This window comes from Prenolepis imparis, unplaced genomic scaffold, assembly GCF_030444845.1.
Source record: "Prenolepis imparis isolate NDT839.2.m4 unplaced genomic scaffold, iyPreImpa1.0 SCAF_12, whole genome shotgun sequence".
NCBI classification, from domain to species: domain Eukaryota; kingdom Metazoa; phylum Arthropoda; class Insecta; order Hymenoptera; family Formicidae; genus Prenolepis; species Prenolepis imparis.
In genome coordinates, this window is record NW_028141170.1 from 7349447 (window position 1) to 7374508 (window position 25062).

General features: G+C 30.7%; 1 protein-coding gene and 1 long non-coding RNA gene across 5 annotated transcripts in view; one reads left to right on the plus strand and one right to left on the minus strand.

Moving 5' to 3' along the window:
• LOC145943767 (uncharacterized) overlaps positions 1 to 23859 on the plus strand; it is a 41834-nt gene extending 17975 nt beyond the window's left edge. For 3 of the 4 annotated variants that reach the window (XM_083051574.1, XM_083051575.1, XM_083051576.1), the window contains exons 5-8: positions 12251 to 12450; positions 15651 to 15763; positions 18390 to 18582; positions 18944 to 23859. In XM_083051574.1, the coding sequence (XP_082907700.1) occupies positions 12251 to 12450; positions 15651 to 15763; positions 18390 to 18582; positions 18944 to 19224 (787 nt within the window). In that variant the 3' untranslated portion in view covers positions 19225 to 23859. The remainder of the gene's footprint in view (positions 1 to 12250; positions 12451 to 15650; positions 15764 to 18389; positions 18583 to 18943) is intronic. The other variant, XM_083051577.1, reaches the window with a different exon arrangement.
• Positions 731 to 2504, minus strand: LOC145943822 (uncharacterized). Its single transcript, XR_014426581.1, has 2 exons — positions 2346 to 2504; positions 731 to 1557 (listed from the first exon to the last, which is right to left on the minus strand). It is a non-coding gene; the product is annotated as an uncharacterized LOC145943822 (long non-coding RNA).
• Positions 23860 to 25062: the final 1203 nt, after the last annotated feature.

Here is a 25062-nt window from a genome sequence, read left to right on the forward strand (position 1 = left end):
TTTGAATCGGTGATGGGCACGTCTGACACTCCCCTTGTAAGAGGGTGTCACCCCTGCTTGGCAACTTCTCTTTATCGCGCTCACCCTCTATCCACCTTGATATCCGTCTTCTCGCAAACCATATTTCCTTTCGTCAGCAGAGTTCTTCCTATCGGGCCACAGTCGCACGTGTCAGTTCGCTTTGGTATATAATATTGTGAGAAAGCACGGAAAATGAGAAGTAGGGAGAAAGAGGGAGAATAGAATAAAACGAGATGAAAAAGTTGCGATTCATTTTAGTAGTAAAAGCTACTCAGGAGTACCTTCTTTCCAAATCTTTTCAGCATTAACTTTATGTTGGTTAATATCACAGAGCTTTATTGCACATATCATAAATCACGACTAGAATTGCCTCGTCATATACATCTTGGTATACATACTAGTTTTATATTAGCTTAAAAATTTAAGAATTACAATAATAATTTTTTTTTAATTTTAAATCTCCATTTATTAAATATACGTAGATCTCCAAAATATATACAAAAATGAGATATATCCATATTTACATCAATTTATATTAATTATATGTTAATGACTTTTTTATGAATCTATGCACTTGATAAATTAGGAAATGAACGATCCTGTCGAACGATAATAATTTTAGTTTACACGACGCTATTGTAACCAGAGGATTAATTATAAACTATATAATTAAAGGGAGAGAGAGGATCAATGAACGAACGCTTCAACATAGTGTCTTAGAATTCATTATACAAATGTAAATGAGTAGCCATACATGTCAAGCGATCTACTCGAGGGATCGACAGCGAAGCGTCGATTAGGAAAACAAAAAACTCGAAAGAAAAAAGGAAGTTGAGTTACTATTTGGCGGCGAATCACATAGATTGGATGATGGCCAGAGGCTTCCGAGCGTTCCTTCGCGGGCACATTTTCAATTTCTTCCTCTCCATCCGTCTCCTCTGACTCGTGGTATTTCTTCTCGTCGCATAGCCAGACTGTGCATGCGACGATCTCGTTATTTCGGTGCACAATCCTGACGAGTAAACGCCTTGACCTGTCAATTTGACTCTCTCGTTTCCGCTCGATCATCTATCGTGGATCCTCGAGATTGAAAAGGAGGTCACGGAATTCCGTCGTTAATTTTTTCCTTCGAAGCTTACGAGTGATATTTATCATTTCTGACGCAAATATTATTTTCTCGAAGAAGGAATAGCGTGATCGAATCGAGTAACGTCCGAGGATGAATTCTCAAACGCACGATGAATCAAATCGAGCTGATTTTGGTCGCGTTTTTTAGCTTTTCCCCGCGTGATATGTCTTTTTTATTGAGAGGATTTACATTATTCTAATCACACTAATCGCTATACTCGACCGATTCCTCGTACTCTACCGATTGGTGTGATCTGGTGGATGACGAAGAGACGGATTTAACTGAGGTCGATGACTCTACGATTGACTTCGCCTGAACGCTCTGTACGGATTTCGCCGTCGAGACGGATTTTGTTGCTGACGTTACATTCATTGATTGCTCGACGAGGCTGCTGTTCGAATCGTTCACTGAAAGAATATCGCATAATTTGCCTATATTCGGATTGTGACTATATAATACTTTGAAGATTCTCAAATGACTCGCATGGAAGATCGATTGAGGGTTTTATTTGTTGTACATTATATTTTAAGTAGCTTGCGATATAGGTATATTAACACCGTTAATTGATTTCAATTGAACGATCAGTTGATATTATATGAAAATTGGAAAAGGTATAACCTGCCGTGAATTCAAAATAATAAAAATCGCGTGAGAAGTGATATAAAATAAAATAAATAAGCACACTAAATTAGAGAATTACAAATAAATCAATAGACATTATAGGTACATTAGAAATAATCATAATTAAATGATAAATTATATGAATAGTTATTATTATAATAATAATAATGCAATAGAGTCTACGCAACAAGAGGACTTGCCAAATTGAACAAAAATAGAATAGATAATACTATATAGTATAGTATATATCTACAAATCATAAAATATATAATATTATATTATAATATACATCTGAAAGTTCTATCGTAAGGACTAAATATTGCGATATTTCTCATCTTCGTATGCGAACCTGAAATTGCGTATCGTATTGAACAGAAAACTTGTCCGACTTGAGCATCATTTATTTCAGTCTATTGAAAGTTAAGCTATTTGAAGGCAAAGTGCAAAGCGCCAGAGAGATATTTTTAATTAAAAGCATAATTGCGAGTCAGATAAAATTTAAAGTAGACAGTGCAGCTGTAATAATTTCAATAGAATTTTTTGAAATGTAAAATCCAATTTATCGTAAGCCTACCTTTGGCAACTTCCATGATAAAGCTTACGGAGCTTTCGGTGGGGCTCGCGAGGACAATACAACAATGATGCGAACTATCCAAGATTAAACTCACGAATGTAAGGATGTCGGAGCTTCGGGTTATTCTAAACTGGTAGCAGTGATGGCGGAGAGGGAAAGTCTATGATCACGTGGCAAGAGATAAACAAGCAGGGGAAACGTGAAAAATTACGATGTAGAATATTCGTGGAATCCCGGCCAGTGACAACGTGCAATGTGGATGCAATTCTGAGTCAATGCTCTTGTGCGTTTTGATGACGTGCGACGAATGATCGTTAATAATATAGCGAGATGAAATTCGTCTAAAGCGATAGTATACGATAAGAAAGCATAATAAAAAAAAAACGAATTTTTAAAAATATATTTTATAATAATTTCTATTTAATATCTAATTAAACTAATAAATAAAGAATTATATATTTTACGAGATATTCGAATAAACATAGATTAGTCTAAATGCTCTAGTGTAAACAAAAGAGAATTACTAATAATTCTTAATTCTTATTAGAAAAATACGAGATAATTGTTTCATTTTTGAACGATCTGTAATCTTTTCGTATTGTAATTCACTAATGTACCGCAACTTCATTTTTGTTCTCTTATTTATTTTTTACACTAGAATATTTCTACTAATCTATATTTATTCGAGCATCATCTAAAATATGCATCTCTTTGCTTCTTTCTCGACACAGGGTTCTCTACTCTAATCCAATCTTCATATTTACGAAACTGTCGAATAAAATGAATAAATGAAAGGTTTGCCGGGCAAATATTACAAGTGGACTTTCGGTAAAAATAAATTTTATATAATGCCTGATAAATTTAATAAATTTTATAATTTGTACATAGGAACTCGTAATAGAAAATTTCTATATATATGTACATGTATATTTATATGGAATATATAAATATTATTGAAATTATATTTTGTGTAAAATATTTTATTAGATAAATGGATTTACGTACTTTTCTGCAAAGTTTATAAATAGCATGATGCTTATAATTTTTACGAGGAGAGATAGCGTGTCATGATGTCACGGATGATGTTTCACACAATGACAAAAAAAGGGGGGAAAAAAAGAAAAAAAAACAGACAATATCATAACAACAATGTTTTATTTATGCAAGAGTGTCGTTAAAAGAAGCGTTAAAAGAAATATCAGAAGCTTCGGATTTCTAAATTCGATTCTTTTAATATTACAATTTGAAGCCAACAAAGCGCAGTTTATTTTTGTACGACATAAGATTTGCTTTGCTCCCTCGCAAAATCGTCAATACAATCCTGTCCTGCTGCTAGCAGCCGTATCATAGAAATATCACGGGGAGGACATTTGATTATTTCGTGCAAAACGTACCAAGAAATAAATGAAAATCATGGAAAAGTTACGCTTGTCCCGTAATAGAAATCTCACAAGAGAAATTGCTTGGACTTTTATATAAAACCTGTAGGGAATCTCAGTGAAATTAGGGTCAATTTCAAAGTAGAATATTAAGCAAATGGACTACGTATTTTTCTTACCAGAGCTTCTAAATAAAGTACATAACTTGTAATCTCAGGAAATTACATTTTGATCGTAATATTGTGAGATAATTGTGAGAGAAATAAATTTTACAACTGTTGTTAATTGTGATTTTTTATTTGACGTATTAATTTCTCTAATAACAGATTTGATAATTGGGCTAAATTTTAATAATAGGACTAAAATATTTATTTATTTATTTTTTTTGTAATAAAGAAAGCTTTCAAAATGTATAGTCACATGCTATAAATATAAATATATATTGTGTATATGAGGTGCATACGCGTGCTGCGAAAATCACTTCGGTAAACAAGCGCACATGCTGTGGCGTTGTTACGCTTTTCGAGAGACGAAAGCTCGCGGATAAGCACGCTTTTGCATTGAATAATAGCGAAAAGTTACGGCGTCGGTCGACAGAATGGAAAGCAACGCGGTAAATGGCCATTATTACGGCAAATCCGCGAGAATTAAACTGCTCCCTGAAGAGTTTGCGGATCTAATATGAGTGCCTGAGATATTCTCTTCGCACGCTAGTGATGGGTTAAAAATTTAATGGCAAGTAGATGTCGTATAAAGCAACGGGCAATTTTCCGGAAAGTTATATATGGCTTCAAGGTAAAAATAACTTTTTTAACAAAAAGTTTCTAATAGAAAGTTTTATTTAATAAATAAAAAGAGAGAGAGATGATATTAAAATTCACGTTTTGCAAACTTTTTTTTTTTCGATTTTGTGATAAGCTTGGTTTGATGAACAGAAATAGAATAATTTCTAATCTATTCTTGTAAAGAGAATAGCACTTTTGAAGGTAATTTATTTTTCTTTTTTTAGTATGTGCACTTTGTGCGAAAAATGTGCATTTCATTTCTCAAACTGAGGAATTATTCATACGGTGTGTTCGCAGTTTTCTTGGCGCTGGGTAAGAAATGTTACTGGTGAATCAATAGTTGCATTTGCATTTTCTCGCCTGGAAAAATTTGACTAAATAATATTCGTCGCATTTTATAATATACGGTCTTATATTATTCTCAGTTTTTAGTAAATTATAAAAATATTGGTGAGCTCTCTGATTGTAAGACGGTTTCCCAAAACTTCAATCATCGTCCATTTAAGACTCTGTAATCATCGATCTGATGATTCTTCTTTCCCGAGAAAGGATGACTCACAGTGTTTTTCGCCAATTCCCTCGAAGAATCTTGCGCAGCGAGATCGTCATCGATGATTCAGAGATTAGAATTCTAAGACTAGAACTTCTAACTTAGAGAATTTGACGTTGTCGTGGATTTCGTCCAAAATAGCGTTACGACGCAGACGTACGAATTTCGGCTGCGGTTGGCCAACGCGTTGTGAAATATAATAATTACTCATTATTTCGACGTGCGAGCGTCTAACTGAGTAAATTTTCTCTCGGCAGAATTTGCAGGTGACACTAACTGTAAGATAAACTGCTCGGCTTACTTCGCCGTAGCAAAATACGCTACCTTGGTACTGAAGGTTGCGAATTTATTTGTGTTGTACAGAATTAATGTTGCAAGATCATTAACGGCGAGATATCCGAGTCAGTTATCCGAGGAATTTACCATTATAATCGCGATCACCAAGGTTTTACAGTAATCTGAGATTAAACGGTAAAATTAATATTAATCTGGATAATATTAACAGCCTTTGCAATATTACCCTTAATAAGTGTCTAAAAATAATATTTTTAATGAGAAAAACTTGACAATTTTATTTCTGTATCTTTTTAAATGCGCAAAACATTACATGTGTAATGGTCACGTCTACTTCGTCTTGTATTCTCTGGTATGCAACCATCACCAGCTTCGCTACGAAACGAGTAACATCTCGTTAGCGCGTCTCTCTCAAAATAGTCACGACTTTGCCGGTGCTCGTTGTAAGCTCAGTTTTATTATACCAACCGGCTTTTTCATTGTACGGGTGAGATGTAAGCTAAAAAAAAATATTTTTAACTCAAAATGCGTTAAAAGGCATTTTTATTGTAGTTGCTTCCATGAAAAAAAAATTGTTCCACTGTCCAATCATTTATCATTAATTTCTCTTTCGTATTGGACTCAACGATCAATCCTCTCTTTTATACGGATGTCACGATATATGCTTTTATATTTTACAATGTTTAACAAGCTTTTCCCCCTATTTGTTGAATAAAAAGGAAATCATGATTTAATGTGAAATTATAATTCGATCTCAATTTCATGATAATAAATTCTTTTAAAACCATATCTTAAATATATTTCTTAATATAAAAGCAGAATAATTTATTTATAATTTATATATTCTTTATACAAATATCTTTGCAATTTACATTTTGCATATTTACATATTGCTTTTTGATAAAAAAAATTGCATGATATTAAAGATTTATCTCCAGAGAAGCCTTCTTTAGCATAATTTAAGCTGTCAGATGATTCTTTTTTCTTTGAATAATTAAAGCTGAAAAATCGAATCTGAAATTTTTAAACCTTAATATTCAACAATTGATTTGTCACCGAATGTCTTCTGGAAAATTTAATCCTTTAGAATAGAAGATATAAGATTATGCATATACATATGTACTCGTATAAATATAATCTGTCATCGCAAATAGGATTTTTCTGTAACCAAGCAACGATAAAATGGAAGAAATTTTTTGAATAACGATTGTTTTATCTTCAAACTTATAATATATTGCACAGATTTTCCATTCTTGTGCCGATGCGTTTCCACGTCTCTCCAAATAGACGAGGTAAATATTTGCATTTGTTTTCTCCTTTTCTTCGCCATCTCTCTCTCTCTCTCTCTTTTTCGCTCTGTTTTTCTTTCTTTTTTCCTCTCCCTTTTTCGACATACCTAAGTACACATATACACGTATAGGTATATATTTTCACGCGTGCCAAGCATAACTACTGCGAATTGTTCTTGGCTGAAATATGCGTTTATACCCGACCAGAAAATGAGCTATGGGTCAGTGTTGTATGTCTAGGGCGAGCAACGTCGTTTTAATTGGAGCCATAATTAATCTGCCACTTCCGGCAGTCTCCGAAAGCCATACTCGTTTCTTGGAAGCGAGATCAACTTTCGATAATGGGGTTGCTTTGAAGGAACGGCGAAGACTCTTTTCGTAACATTATTAATTACTTGGCACTAATGATATATAATTTTTCTTTTTTTTAAGATGATTTTTCTTCGTCATTATACATATACATATTTTTCTACTTTAAGTAGCAGTATGAGTGAAAATTGATAACATTACACAAAGCAACAATTCTTCATGTTATTTCGTATTAAGGATAATGTATCAAAAAAAAGTTAATCCGACACGCGCAATCAATTTGTAATCCGAGCGTGGTAAACATTTTCGCTTTATGGTGGAAATTCTCAAAGGTACGCTACTTTTTAACCGGAAAAATAAAATTAACGGGAAAATGAAATTGTAAAATAATATTTTTTAGTATTTGCATGTCACATACATTATGTACTTTCTCGCAAATATCCATTATTCCTGTTCAATATGTGATACATATGTACTTGATTATGACAAGTATTCATGGAAATTGAATTTTTTAAATTTATTATTAATTAAGTCACGCATTTTTCGTTATAGTTGGAAGAGCTGAAAAATCATTCGATATAAAAAAATCTACTGTTCGATATTCTGAAAGATTTTTTTCTGTTATATTTTACTATCTCGCAGATAAATTACACAGTTTTTATTTTTCGCAACACTTTCGGCACAAATCATTTGTAAAAGCTCAACTCACGTTTGCTTTTTGACGCGGAACATAGATCTCGTAACTTTCACGAACCATAGATCAACCGCGCGACCTTTTCGGCTTACGGACATTGGCGATCGTATGAGCCATCCAGCCCAGGGGGTTCTATAGTAATAGCCTTTTTGGATCGTACACGGTTACGGATCAGCGAGCTTAGCAAGGAAATACGGGGGGGAATTTAACTATATCGTGTATCCCTTTAGTTACAGTATCAGATTTTGCCATCAATTATAAATTGCTGCTCGAATAATTTCTTTAGAGTTGTACACGCGCCATGAATTATTATATCAGTGTAAATTTGCAAGAATCGCTTATTTTACAATCAACAAAATTTAGTGCTTATACTGAACTCTTTAAAATTTGCTTGCAAAAATCGTTAATAGGAAGCTTAATGGAGCTTAATTAAATTCTTTTGGAGTTCTGAGATTTTTATTATCCATTGTAGTACGCGAATATTATTTTAATATAAATAGAATTGTGCGTATGTCAAGTGGAAATCTCGATAGTAAATCTCAGGATAAGTAAAAAATTCATATTAATCTATTTTATGGACGAGGTTTGTTCAGTGGCGTAATGGTTACTTTTAATTGAATTTCAGAGCCGATCGGTAGAGAGAATTTTCAGGAATTGTTTCTACTTTTAACGCTATTCAATAAATCTGACATTTTTATTTAGTAACTTTACTAACAAAAAAGTAAATTCTTTTGTTTGGCATCGGAGTCGAAGAGACAATCGTCATTGTAACCATGTTACACATGTATGGCGAAACGAATTCAACGAAATGAAATACATAGTGAAAAATTCACGAGAGATTTTATTTTACGATGCATGATGAAATCGTTACTTCTGGATGCAATGGATTTAATAATAGATATTCATTCGTGCAGTCGTGTAACTCATATTATCATTTATACGCGCTATTGTTTCTTTATAATCGCGTTCGAGAAAAATATTTCGTATTATTCTATCTATTAAATAAGATAACTAATAAAATAATTAATTAAATATTATCACGATATTAACGTTAATTTTTTATGACGCGTTTTTTCTTATACATAATATATTTGATAATTAAAGCAGCAGAGTAACAAAGCATATTTCCAAGACACAAATTCAGCCTTTCTTGCCATTCACTTATCGCATTTCTGACGAGAGACTCAAGGATATTTAACGTACCTGGTGATCTTAAAATTTAATTGTAGGAAAAATTAAATTATCACAGCTGTGGTAGACGATCGGGTCGACGCGTTATTTGCGAGGTTCGATCAAGGATTTTGCCGAGCAGTTTCGCGCCATTACCTTTCACGCCATTTAGATATTTCGAAGATTTTTTGCAGTTCGATCATGACCTTTGATGATATCACGATGCGCATGCATTGATGTTAAATCGCTAGGAAAAACATCGCTTTCGAAGCAATATTGGATTTTGATTTAACATGAATTTATGAATTATTGAAATATAATTGTATATCGTTTTCGAATCTGCGAAATTTTCTTTAATTCTTTCAAGTGACGCGATTCCACATTCTTTCTTTTAATCCAAATAGATTCTTTACGATAGAAATTCTTATATAGAAATTCGATAGAATATTAAACTATTTTAAATTCATTGTGTGACACAAAGTTTTATTCTAATTACGGTATTTTAACATTAATAATTTAACATTAATTTGCGATAAATTATATTATGTTCGCGTGGATAATTTACTGTTGCCTCGAGAGTTTTTGAAGAAAGAAATGTTACGAGGAATGCTGAAAGATACATTGACGTGAAGTCATTAGGAAAATTATTGCTTTTATGCTTTGTTGAGTTTTCTGTTAACACTATTCCTTATAAAAGTAAAATAAATTATTACTATTTCAAATAAATTGTATGACTTATTTTTATACAATATTTTTCTACAAATTTATTTATTTACAAAAAGTTTTATTTTATCAAAAGAAATTAATAATGCTAAAATATAAAAAATAAAGAATAATAAAGTAAAAGAGAGACAATTTCAAAATTATTTTCATGCTCAACAGAAATTGATATTATTTTGATTTCAACTTTTTAATATTAATTTTTCATTACATCTATATTACTTTATAAAAATTCTTGCTACTTTTTTTGAAAATAACACGTTATTTGATCTTTCGGGGAAAAACATTAAAGAAAATCACGTAAAGCGAGCAACTTTGAGATATTACATCATATTCATTTGCTCGGTGATGAAGATAAAGGACATAGGAGTTTGCCTTGTTAGCTTCTGAAGAAATGTGTATATCTTTCGATCTGTCTGTGCGTAAATCGCGTAATTGGATATTGCCATGGGCGGAAAATGTTCTCGGAAATATAGTGTAAATTCATCGAGATTTGTAGTCTTGACCTTACACAACTGAAAATTGTGTACCTTTCGCTTTGAACAATAAATTCTTAGAAAATATTTGCACGTTCTTATCATGTGTATTGATTAAATTCTAAATATTTATACTTTATCATGTGTTTTCTTTAAAAAAAGTTAACATTTTATTGTTGTTGGCAAAATAATTTTAATAATCAAATTAATCACATTGTTTGCAACATTGTTTCATCCGCAAATCGAATATGTAATTGTAAAAGTATGCGCTACTGTACAGTAAATATTTATATACTGCAACAAGATGTAATTTAGTTACATACATCGAGCATTAAATAAATTAAATAAGCAAATATTAGGAAATACTGAAATCTTTTTGTGTAATTACTTAAATATATTTTGTATCCGATATATATTTTATTTTATACCTATATTTTGTGTAAATTTATATTAAATTTAAAACATTTTAAATATTACAAAGAAATCTTTTTATATTTTCTATCTCTTTATATTTTCTGCCACAGAATGATAAATGTTCGTTGCGTATGTTATTAAGGGATTTTAAACAAACGAACGATTTAACGAACCATTTAAGACCCTATTGACAAGATTCTTTCTATTGATAACAAACGTCTTTACTTATTTCTGTATTTTTACTGCAGACAAGCACATCGTCGGGAATAATCCTGTGTGGAAACTCTGATATAACATCAGCTCCGTTTTATTTCTGTACTATTGTCTGATTTTAAACATAACGATGGCTGTCGTGTATACTTTCGAGTATACACACATGCCGTAACTTTAACGAGCAAGCGATTTAACGATAAGCCAAACCATACTTTTCTACCTCTTTCCCTCTTTTTTAGTTTCTTACGTAAAATAACAATTAATAATGTTGTGTAATTCTTTAAAATACTTTGCATGATTAATACGCATTTATAAATAATGTTGCATTGATCGATGTGCATCATTAAATTTTCGTGTTAAAATTTTGATCTGATTTAAGAATAACTATATATCACAGACCTACGCTAATATTACGGTTGACATTTGTAATCTGCAAACTTATCAAAGTTAATCTGACTCACAGCCTGTTCGACCATTAGGGGACGCCGAAATCCATCGGATTGATATTGTATACTGGCGGACGGCTAAAACGCGATAATTATTACAGTCGATGCCAAAGCCGAAGGCTTGCTCGAAGTTGTGATATTGTTCGAATAATAACGTTACAACCTCTGTACATAAATGTATATAGACATTGGTAGCTTATTGCAACAGTATTTGTTATGCGATCAAATCGATGCTCGGCCAAACGTACACAATATTACCAAGTAACGGAATATAATTGTTGCGGGATTCCAAAGTACTTAAAAGATTCTTGGAAAATTAATGTAAAGGATTACATGATGACTTTGTTAAAGTATTTAACTTTTGGAAGATTAATATGAAGGAAATTATAAACGATGGCTCTGCTAAAACTTCCGAGGAAGAAACTGTTCTTACTTTGCAATTCAAAACTGTAATATTTATCGAGAGAGAAGTCTCAAAAAGATAGATACAATTTATTATAATAACTACAATTTGCATTAATTGTATATATTTTTAATAAACATATTTAGGATACACAACGTATATATTATTCTGAGAAGATCAAAGAAAATATTGCGACGATTAACTATCTTCTAATAAATAAAAAATTATATTTTAATTAATTTTAATTATTATTTGTGTGGTATGTCTATATGTGCGTTCTGAAGAATACATATATGATTAGATTGTATATTTGCAAAAGCTTCCCACCGACGAATTTCCATAAGACGTAAATGGAGGTCAGAGAAGGCAGGGAAAAAGGAGAATGTATTTTGCATATTCTCGATATGATACAGATGAAAGCAAGAGGAAAATAATTCTGCATGGATTTAAATAATATGATAAGTAAAACGTAGAGATATGAAGATTTGTCATAAGGAAGGCTACATTCTCCATATTTTTTAAATGATCGTTTCATAGATAAAAAGAGCTCTCCGTGACAAGAAATTAATATCATTGTGAAATGCGATTTATAAGAATACGAATAAATTAATTTTTTTTTACAAACGAATAAATAATATTAATTAAGAAAGTAACTTTCTTCGTTATTGTAATTTTGTATTAATAACACTTGTCTGTATATAATACTCCAAATATTTTATTATGATCATCGCGGTTCTCAATATATTTTTGCTTCTGCTTTCAGAAACAGCAATGTGTCGGGGGAGAGATCACCATTTGACGGCTCTTGTTGTAGCGGACAAGACGCTAGCAGCGGTAGCGACATTGAGGAAAGTATTTCCAAATATAGAGTGATCTTGCTGGGAGATTCCGGTGTGGGAAAGACGGCTCTGGTCTCGCAATTCATGACGAGCGAATACATAAACACGTACGATGCCAGTCTAGGTAAGTCTGTGCACCCTCGCACGTAGAACAATACTCTGACACCCTTCAACAAGACACGTGGGAACTCGAGATTTTCCATTAAAAAGATTGATTATCCTGCACCTTTGATATAGGATTTTGCATCACGACACTTGACGTAGTTCAATATATAATGTGTCTCTGGAAGTATGATTACGTATTAATAATTTCAAGAATTTTTTCCTTTCTCTTTTCAGTAGAGATAATTGTTCATCAAAGTTTTTTAAATTCTCTCTCTTTCTTTATTTTTAATCTTTTATAATTTCTTGAAAAAAAAAGAAACAAAGTAAGACATTTGGAATACTCTATCTCTATACATTTCTAAAAAAGTATATACCTAGAAAATTTGATTTATTGAAAAATCCCCTTTTTCCTGATAATAATGTCATTTGATAGATTTCCTCTCGATATCCATCGTCGATTCGTATTTTCATACTTTGTTAAAGCGCAGTCTTATTGCGCGCGATAATAAAATCGATCAAATGGGACTTTTGCCATTTAATTAACCTTTCTCTGATTTAATTAATTAACTTTTAATTAAAACTAACGCGCTTAAAGACATATGGCGTAACCAATCTCTCGGCTCGCGCGCGGCGTAGACACGCTATACGCCCACTTCTCTGAAAAGCGAAGGTAGTTAATAATAACGCGGAAGCTGAAGAAAGAAAAAAATTCACTTTACTCGTTTTGCATCCACGCTGCTGGATCGCGCGGCTTTGAAACTCGGCAAGCGCTGTATGAAGAGGCCAATTCTGCATCCTCACGCAATTCCGGTCACAGCATGTTGCAGTACTCGCGCTGCAATAATTTCTAGTATATGAATCGAGCTTTCGCACACAGGCGCAATATTGTGCGCTTCGGGTATTCATTCCATACACGTGCGTGAATGTCACGTGTAAGAACGCGCGGTGCGCAGTATCGAGAGTTCATGCGGATGCATCCCTTTCGCATATGCAACTTTCTATTATGTCAGTCCCGATTATTAAAGAGCTTCACATTACAAGTCATTGTCAAACTGTCTATAAATGACTTCATATTAATATATTTATACGCGTTTATTTGGTTAGAGTGAAAAAGGCTCTAAATTTAATTTAAACAATCTTTTATAGATTTATAATTTCTCATTATACTGCTGTCTTGAATTTAATGTAATGTTTTAATGTAATGTTTTTATGTTTAATTAATTTGCAAGATTTCTCTTTTCTACTTGATGTAGATAAAGTGGTCTACAAGAATTCTGTTTCTATTGGATTTGTGTTTGATGAGAAATCTTAGCAAACATTAAAGTCATTTTCTTTATAATTTATTCTACAATATTAAATTATATATTTTAATTATATATATTATATATATTTGCTATATTAAAAGAAAGATTAATATCTTTTTAATTCATCTGAGAACATTTTTTCCGAAAAAAAAATATTTTCTCCACACTATATATTAGAAGAAGAAGTCTGTTATTAAAATTATAATCAAACAAGAGAGAAATATTAAGTAATATATTTTTTCCTATAATTCGCTAACTTAGCAGAATATATATTTATTACATACTTATTTTCTGCATTCGCCATTTCATATATAAAGTAAATCTACAATCTCTTCTGTATAAGCTCAAATATAACTTACATTTTTCCTCACGTGTTTATTCCTCTATTCTGTACTCGAAATACTCCATATAGTTTATTACAAGTAAATACCAGATAATACTATCTGGAGATATAAAAAGATAAGGAAAAACAGAGAGCACAATCAGTGAAAGATTCATTTTTCTCAGACAAAAAAAATATTTTTAAAAAATGAAGAAGAAACACATATCGAATGAAAATTAATCACGGCCTGCATTTTTTATAATGGACATTTCAATATTTAGCAATTATTTATATGTGATTATATATATATATATATATAAAAGAACATACATACTTTCTATGATAAATATATTGTGTTTAATAATTAAAAGTAGAGAGACTTTAAATTATTTGACATACGAACGTCTCGAAATATCCAATGTACCTGTATTGATTCCGTATTTATATTTCCGCGATCGGAAGTAATGAACATATCCATTTGTAAATGTAATATAAGTTATTGTAATTAGAGATCGTTAATGGTGTTCAAACTCGTACGCGACAAATTATACAGTTTGCGTAGTACATTAGTTATATCAAACTAGTTTAACATTCCGCCTTGAAACTTTTGGTTGCTTGTTCAAACTTGAATCAGTCATTAGGTCTTCTATGATGTAAGTTATTTGAATATTTTTGACTAGGTAACTATTTTATACGGCAAAGTTTTATCTCAAGGAAGAGTTCAAAATTACTTCTTACGACAAAATGGAAAAGTAGACAAAATTTAACAAATAGCAACTTTAATTCTTTCTGAATTAAGATTGATATTAAAATCATAGCTTGTATTTGTTTAGTATAATTTTTTTTAGGTTTATTAAATGGTGGCATTTGCCATCATTATGAGTAATACACGAAATAAAGTTCAACTCAATGATTCATCCTCTACGAGCGACAAATTTTTTTGGTAAACTTACAGAACATTTTTTCTGTGACGAAATAATGTATCGTAGATTAAGATTATCATGAATGTCAATTGCATGAGAAACGAGAAATTGCAATGAGAAATAGTAATAGATCTTTGAATGTGTCTATTAGCTTTATAAAATAGATTTTTCGAGAAGCAGTTATAAAACTTATTTGATGCAAAATGCATATTTATACATATTGAATTACAATATCAAATCACATTAAATTTTAATTATTTATTAGAAATTAATATATCGGTTTATTATTATTAATAATTATATAAGACACACGTGTATACATTAAATAATTTAAAATTCATTAAATAACTTGCATTGAATATACATAAGAAAAGTATTTAAATTTCATGTTAATTACAATTATTGACTTGTAAAGCTATCTAATTAGCAGTATCAAATTAGCTTACTATTAACTCACAAGTATTTGGATTACAAAATGAACAAATATATATTTGTGTATAATAAATAATAATATACTCTTAAATAAATATTTATGATAATGTACTCTTAAATAAATATTATAGATTATATAGAAAGATTATGCGATTGAATGAAAATTTTTATGTTTAATACATTTTTCTTATATGGCGTGAATCACAAGTTCAACAATTTTCAACAACATTTAGCATAGACTTTCGCCTTTATGTTGCAGATGACGAGTTTGGCGAGAAAACCGTTTCCATTTTGTTAGATGGTGAGGAATCGGAAATGATCTTTATTGATCATCCGCATGTAGAAATGAGCGTAAGTATTAAATTATTTTTAAAATTTATATAAACAATAGGCTTATTAACTATTGCATTATGCGTATAATATTATAGTATTATTCTATATCAATATATATATATATATATATATATATATATATATTTATATTATAATTTATTATTCACATACTTTTAATTAATGAATTTTTATATAAAAATCTAAGATGCTTGCGACGCTTTGTCTCTGTATACTATTACATAAATCTAGCAATTCTACATAACTTAGCAAATTTTGCATAGTATTACAATCTCATAACGTGTGAGCGTAGATAAACATTGATTACCAGTATATTAAACTAGCTTCGGTTTTAATAGCTTAAAGTGTTCTATACGCATTTCCTGTAACACAGAATCTTTCCATTGAATCAATATAATGTGCAGTATTATCGGGAATGCATAAATTCGCTTATAAATAAAGGGCTCGTGGTGACATTTAGAGGTTTTATCATGCAAATGGTTGTGAGAACGTCGCTCAATAGATTCTTCTCGTCAAATGATTAATTTTGCTGCGCCCGAGTATTTCACAATTCTTGTGACACAGACAGATTTCTCTGCAATTTATATTAACGCGGCGCAATTCATAATTACTATTTTATAATTGAAGAATATAATATTAATAGAGAGAGACAAAAGAGAGAGAAAGAGAAAGAGAGAGAAAGAGAGGGAGAGAGAAAGAGAGAGAAAGAGTGTGTGTATAAAATATATTATTCTTATCAATTAATATATATTTCCATCCTTTTTCTCTTCCTCTGCCCTTTTTTCATCTTCTCCTATTATCATCTTATGTGTACTACACTACATAGGTGTAAAGTAATATATTAATATACATATTACTAAATTACTCATCTAATAAGCTAATCTTTATTTTAAAGGTTTTAAATTTGTTATCTCACATATTTTGTTTATATATTTATTTTTTTTTATATTTTTATAACATAATATATTTCAAAATTATTTCTCTAATTTAATCAAATTTGGTTTAAGTAAATAATATTTTTTGTTTTGATATATATCATGTGCACTTTGTCGGTGTGCAAATCAGAGCTACTGCAATAATTATGTTCGTGAAAATTGTTTTTTATCTTGTCCGCTGTAGAATGTCTTAATTATTTCTTACGTTATCGCGACGACGGTTTATTCTACATAATTGCTATGAAACTAGATAAAGGCAAACTCGTTAAAAGTGATCAATAAAAGATCAAAGAATAAAATTAAGAGAGTAATAATTTAAAATATATGCCAGTTTTGAATTGGAATACTCAGAGAAACACATAGAGAAGAAATTGCAAAAAAGTTGCAAAGAATGCATAATTGATATTATAAAGAATCATTCTTTCCTTTGTAAATGTAAATGTAAAGTGGCTTTAACATAAAGTTAAAACTTTTTTAGAGAAAATAATTGCTAATGTATTTTTGATGATTACCTTGTTCTACATTAACGTTACAATGGCATATTAGCGGATATAATTTCTTGAAACTAAATATAAATGCGCAGCAATAATTTGTATTAAGTTGTAGCAAACGGAATTAACTTTCTCTAAAAGTTTGCTTTCATATAATTGAGTTCTGAACAAAATCCCTTTTGAATAGTACTTCGACATCCATGTTAAATCGACTTCCTTAATCTGAACCATTCTCGGGATTTGTTGAACTACCTACCTATCTAAGTCCGCTCAGCGTGCATTAATGCGAATTTCATGTACCAAGCCGTAAATCGACGAGGATTGTAACTTTAATATTGTAGTTGCAAAGTTTGTTAAATTATTTGTGCAACTCGTTGTTTTGTAAAGAATAACGTGATACAGATAGTATAAACGCAGCAATATTGGAAAGAACATTCAAAGAGATAGTTTTTAATAGCCAAAATGTATTTAAAAAAAACGTGCTTTTATACGAATATAAATCATAATTGAAACATTCGAAAGCTTTAGATTGCTTTATAATATTATTTAATAGATGAAATTGATCATCATTGCTGTAACAGTCGTGATTAAAATTATTATTAAATTATTAAAATAAAAAAGTAATTTATTTAAATTTTAAAAATAATCATTTTCTTGACGTCTAGTTTATTTTCTCGTCTACAATATGCTGTAACTTGTCACATTATTTCTCGATTATGGAGTTTTATTCGGTCAAAGCTTTAACTCAGTCAAACTTTAAAATCTTCTGTCATGCATTTTTTTCAACTTCTTATTTTCTTTTGCATATATCTACTGAAGATGAATACATTGTCAAACAAACTCTTAATGCTATTCTTCTCTTTCAATATATCAAATATGCAAATATATGTATATTTCGAATATTATTTTATATTATGGACTAATTATTTAACTAATATTTTAATTTATCATGATGTTTAATAGATAATTTGATTTAAAAAATTCTCTTCTTTATGACATAAGAAATAAAAGAGAAATAGCATCATATATGACATAAGAAATAAAAGAGAAATAGCATCATATAAAAAATATGTATTATTCATAATTTTATAAAAGCAAATATTTCATATCCGCATGATATTTAAGCGTTTAATGTCACTCAATCTCATTTTATGCGATTAATGTCAGTTAAAATACAAAAATTTTGTGAAAACCCTTTAGGTCGAAAACTCTTTGTCGACATACGAGCCACATGCCTGCATCGTGGTTTATTCAATCGTTTCACGTACGAGCTTTCAAGTGGCTGAAGAGATACTGAATTATCTGTGGCAAGAACATTACACTCAGGAACATACAGTCATCGTCGTCGGCAACAAGTCCGACCTCGCCAGAAGTCGGACAATTTCGGCAAATGGTAAAAAAAAATACTGCCAATAAAACGAAATAGTATTTGCAAACGATGTTTTTGCTCTTTTTCCATGTATACTTGTCTCTTTACTTTATTTGCCTGCATGTATATAGTTATATAATTTTTATAATGGAAAATTTAGTTCACGGTAAATAATTTATTTATATTTATATGAATTATACGCACAGAAAGAGTACTTAAAATTATTTCTAATTAAAAATGATCGTTATTAATCTCTCATTATTATTAGATTTAGTCACTCTTCATATTTTGCATATGTAATTTAAAATCGAATATAATCAAACTTTTAGCCGACTTTATCGGTATTTTACGCACAATTTCAATTAATTACTGCAATTTGTTAAAGACGGGAAGCAGTTGGCTACGTCGCGCGAGTGCAAGTTTATTGAAACATCTAGCGGGCTCAAGCACAATGTGGACGAGCTTCTGGTCGGCGTTCTGAAGCAAATCCGCCTAAGAGAGTCCCGCGAAAAGAAACTTCGGCGTCAAGGCAGCAAGGGTAAACTATTGTCGAAGCTGCACAATAGTAAGACCGTCCTGAACCTGAATCTCGCTAGGGAAATTCTCAACAAGATATGCTTGAACGACAGCAAGAGCAAGAGCTGCGAGAACTTGCACGTGCTGTGAAATATTGCGACGGGATATAAGGGAGGGAAAGCAGAAATGTCGAAAGGGGATTTTTCCCTTTTACAATCGAGGATTGTTCCACGGGTGGAAACACGAACGAGAGGTAATCGAGATCGAGAAGGTAAACACGGCGATTCTCTGCGCGAGGGTGTTGCATGACATTTTCATTATTTTTTATCCAGGCGGATATTATGAGCTTTATGTCACTCCAACCTCGGACAAGACTTTTTCAGTCAGGAGGTCGTATAACGATTTTACGATTTGCGCACTGATTATGTGTCCCGGTAAGGAGCCGTTGTTACGACCTATGTATTCTATGTTCGCCGTTCCTGTTCGGATCTTTGTTCTTGCAGCGCGTTCCCGTAACAGACCTCTGACATTATCCAATGTATCCTTATCGTGCACAGAGCGCCAGAGCAGCAATTCGCACTGATTTAAAACACACGCGAAACTTTTCTCTGTGTACCATTAACTTCACTTTAATTTTTTATGAATCGGAATTAACGTACGGCGAAAAAATACGGGCAAACAAATTGTACATTCTTGCTTTTTCTTAAACGTAATGCGAAAAAGATTAAGACTAATAATATCAAAGCAGTTTTCTATAATTATATATGTATATCAAAGAATATCAATTTTGTGATAAAATTTCAGAGTAAAATTTTACTTAACTTCTGACAGCTTACAAAAAGATTTATATTTTTTAATAAATAAATTTTTTTCTTATTATAAGTTTAATTATATTATTTATATATATATTTATTTTCTTAATACGATGATGAGATTCTAATAAAACTAAAAGAGTACAAAATAAAGCCAATAAGATTTTTTTTTTTCGCTATCCTTATTCTTTCTTATATTATTCTTTGCAATAGATGAGCCTTCATGATGGATTTAATAAATTACGAATTAAAAAAAATATATATATATATATATATATATATATATATATATATATACTAAGCCTTGTAAAACGCCCAAGCAATGTATCCCTTGGGAACGTGCCTCGACAAGAAAAAGGACACAGGTGGATGTACCTGATTAAAGGATTAAGAGGGCTCTCAACCTTCGCCGTCTCGTTTTCTCCTCTCGTACGTGCTCATATAAAGTTCGAGAGTAACAGTGAGAGCGGATTGAGCACGAAGTGAATACCGAGCTCCAATATACGTTATCGTGATTACAGTATAGTAAGACCTACAACATGTATGTGTGTATATGAATTTGTGCGCGCGAGCCAGAAGTTAGAATCTAATGTAAGATTAACAATCTTAGACAGGATCTGTTTCGTTCGGGCGCGAGACGATGAATGACGGCGCAGGTAAAAAAAAAAATACTGACGCGCCGTCACTCTGCAATGCAGTGATTTGATTATTTATTAGAGCCTAATGAGAGTCGCATGTGCGTTCGATCCCATGCAAATGCGGCGCTCCGATAATTGCGTTTTGTGAATAAAGTCTTTGAACGACGCGATCGCTGACCAAATATTCCTCGATATCCCAAAACAAATTTTTTTTACTTATACAATGAATCTGGTGAGATTATATAAAAAAAATGATGCTTCACAAAATTGAGCGTTGTTCCGTAAAAAAGACTAATTGATTTTTAATTTATTCAGATAGTATAGCGTAAATTTTTAAACTAGTGGAATTGATTATAATTTAATTTTGTTATGGCGAACGCGTCTCGTTCTGTGAAGAGATGCAAAATAATTGTAGAAGGTAATTATGATGTGTGCACGTAGTATGGAATATATTGAATTAAAGAATTAATCAGCGTGAAAATTCATCAAATTGTGTTGTACACACATCAAAACTTCCATTTGGCGAATATTTGGCAATTGAATGCATCGCAATCACATAACAATGACCACGACGTTCTCACATAATTTTTTGAAGATATTTATACGTATTCTATATCGTTCATTGAATATTATTATAGATTGCGGAACTAAAAATTTGGGGACTAAGCAAGTGAGAAATTAAAATTTAAATAATAATAAATGATATTTGCATAACTATTTTTTGTCCTACACTATTTTGCACTAGATAACTTGATCCATAAATATTTAACTCTCTAAATATCAACAAACTATATTAACTCGAAAATATTTATTATTATTTGTACATAAATGCCTCAATATTAATTCGAAATAAAGTAAACATTATGGCAGAATTATATTCCAACTATAATTACAAATAAATTAAAGTATTATATACATTTTATAAAAGAAAAAAAAAACAGATGTTCGTTAGATATTCGCAAAACAATGTCTACCATAATTGATCATTAAAATAAATCTTAAGGGATGAAAGAATAAAGTGAAAACTCACTTTATTGTTGATGGTAACATTATATGATCGATATTTAATAATTGTTCTAAGTCACGTATATCATTTTATTACGCTGGACGCAGGTTTCGTCCGATTGCGACGCTGGTCGTCTTTCACTTTATAAAATGTAATCTATCTTATTATATAACGACACACACACACGTCTCATATAGAATAAAGTAATGTTTATAGATGGAACAGTGTTAAAGGTCAGGTCTGACATTTCTGCTGCATTATTTTTTAACTTACTGCATTACCTAAATTTTCATTCTCTGCCTAAACATACATTCGTATATTTACAGCTATGATACGGTTGTATTCCTAGATAGGAATAACTAATCGGAATTAGGTTAATTAAAGCTGTAACACACTCCAACAAATCTAAAATGCTGTCTGTATTTAATCATTGCGCACTAACATTGCAGTTAGCATTAATCGTCATAATCTTCTATTAGCAAAATAAAAATAATGTCACATTTGCAGATACAGATTATTCGAAAAAAATATGCGCTTGTAAATTGTTCCTTTTAATGTTTTCATAATTTCATATGCACAATATTTTTTCACTCATATTTGAAAATAAAGGAAAAGAATTGATCTTACTTTTTAATATATATTTACTCGACTTATTCGAGTTTTATTTAGAAAATTACACGATTATTTGCAAAAATTAAATTTCATGATATTTTCTGAGTGATAAAAGAATTAAATTATTTTAAAATCTTGACTTGAATATATGAGCAAATATAAATGCATTTTTGTCAATTCATGTAAAACATGTATATTCTATTTTTCTTTGTGTTTTATCTTCATCTATATAATCATCTAATATTACTCGATATAATTCCTAAGAATTATCTGTTGTAACCAAATGAGAGGCAAGTCTCTATCATCGTTAAAATCCCGAATTAATCGGTTCTATAAACAAGTATATTTAAGACTTTCTTCTTAAAGAATCACTTATAAGACTGTATTCCTAACGCTTGCAAATTTCCAGTTTAATTTATAAACTTCTATATATTGTATCTTCGTACACTTAACGTGCAAATTAATTTAGCTTACTATTCTAATACAGAAAGTACGCAAAAAATTATTTTTTGACTGTACTAAATATTGTGTAAAATTTATCTATCGAATTTCTCTACATAGATGTAAAAATTTGCGGATTTGGGACGTTTTGCGCTTTATCAGAGCGATATCGACCTATCGATTCGCTTCTTATCTTCCTCTTATTGAGATGTGAACGCGTGTTCCAATGCGTAATTTATTATATCATTCGCCACGCTTGTTGACGGAAAACAATGCGTTCAAGTAGACGCGGCCTAAAGTCGTATAAAAAAATGGAATTGGAGACCGAGACGTCTCCGACGAGCACATATACCTATAATTATACACGTATATACGTACATATACATACATACGTTTGTAGACATCGCGATTATAATATTTGCGCAAATATTATTTTGAGATAAGCATAATGTATTTACAATCGCGTCGCGATAATGCGACGCGTATCGAAAAATGCTGTAAAACGGTGCTACACATATCGGTTCACTTGGCTACTCTTATCAAGAGAGCCTTCTTTCGTTTTTTTTTAACATATATGGAAGTAGTTACAGACCGATATGCGAGTATTAAAACGAGAAGTGCGTGGCTTCGGCTTCAAGTTTAGATGTTTTGTCTGTCGTACTTCTTTTCGTGGATTACTATGGTCCTAAGATCAGTGCGTGTCGATTAAATATGCATTATTTATATATTATTTATATGAGAGCCTAAACGAGCGGATAATTATCGCTTTGCATGGATAATGCGTTTTAAGAATCATGCAAAAATGTAATATTGTAATTTCATATTGCTTTAGCTAATGTGAACGAATCAATCAATCAAAAATCTTTAAATTAAATATTCTTTTTACATTTATCTTAAATCTATGTTTTTTCTTCAGTTTTAAAATATGTTTTTATATTCTTTTTTTCACTTAATGAAGTTTATTAAAGTTTTCATTTATTAAGTTAATTTTGTAAAATTAAAAAAATTTTTTTTCCAATACAATATACGAGATTTGCTTTGTGCAATTTTATACGAATTTCCATTTATATGGATTCACGCGATAATTTTTGAGAATTGGATTATTCATGCGAATGGAAAATTGTCTCTCTATACAGTACAGTATTATATCGTATATATTAAGAGAGGAAAATTCGGTTGGAAGCAAATACGTGTGTTGATATAAAAACGAAGGTCGGTTTTCAATTTCAAGTGAAATTTAAAACAGTGTGTTTGTGTGTGTGTGTGTGTGTGTGTGTGTGTGTGTGTGTGCAAAATATATCAATCTCTTTTGAAAAGAGCCATGAGAATAACAGATCAATGTAAATCAATAATATCGAAGCACGTATCATTCGTCACCTTACGAAACTAAAACTATAGGCATACCTCAGCAACAAAGATATCCCCGCCAAAGCTCGTCTATTTTTTATAAAATTATGTATAAATATATATACTTATACTCTCTATCTTTATCGTGATCTAATATTTACGTGAGATGCGATTTTTACTCTATAAAAATATTTCTATTAAGAAAATTTTCTAGTATGTGCATGGGGAATTCATTACATTTTTGTAACTTGACGACGTGTGTGAATATATACAAATATCGCTATCTTCTAATTTAAAAAAAAACATAATTTAAATAATAATATAATTTATAAAACAATTTCAACAAATATCGAATCCTTATAATTATTTATATCTCATAGAGTAATAAAAATTTACAATAATTTTTATGAAAACTATACATTATTACACTTTTCTCTTTATTGCAGTTGTTTTAATTAATTCAAAATCTTAATCGTATAAAAGATTTATAAAATATTTGTTCGTTGTACTGTAATGTTTTTTGCGAACCCTTGCGCGTCTATATGACAATCAAATAATTTTTTATTGTTCGCGCTATATACTATGTATTTCTCTGTAATTAAATATAAATGTTTACGTCAAAATAAAAGCAACAAAATAATACAATTGTTTTCTTAATACTTAATCTAAGTCCTGTGTTAAACCTTAAATAATGTATCACATACTCTGCTGTCATTATATCATGTTTTAAAAATTAGTTATTACAACTAATTTCATATTACATAAAATAAAATAATTTTTTAAATCAAATGTATTAAAATTATTAGTTTTATTTAACATAAAATGTATTTGAGTATTACCAAAGAATAAATTTTGTTTTTTACATGTGTAAATTAATCCACGAGATACTGCCCTCTGCTATATTGATCTACAGCCTGAGTACTGAATGTAACCGTCTTGAAACCGGTAAAACAAGATGATATTTGTTAAAATATTCGAACAGTTAAATTCTTAACGATAAAAGATCATTTAAATGTGCAAATCAGTTATTTAGTCCGCGTAAGTTTATTTCTCTAAAGATACATGTAATTTTATTCCTTATTGTATGTGTCACATTGCTTCACGAGATACTCATTCTTTGCTATAGTATATT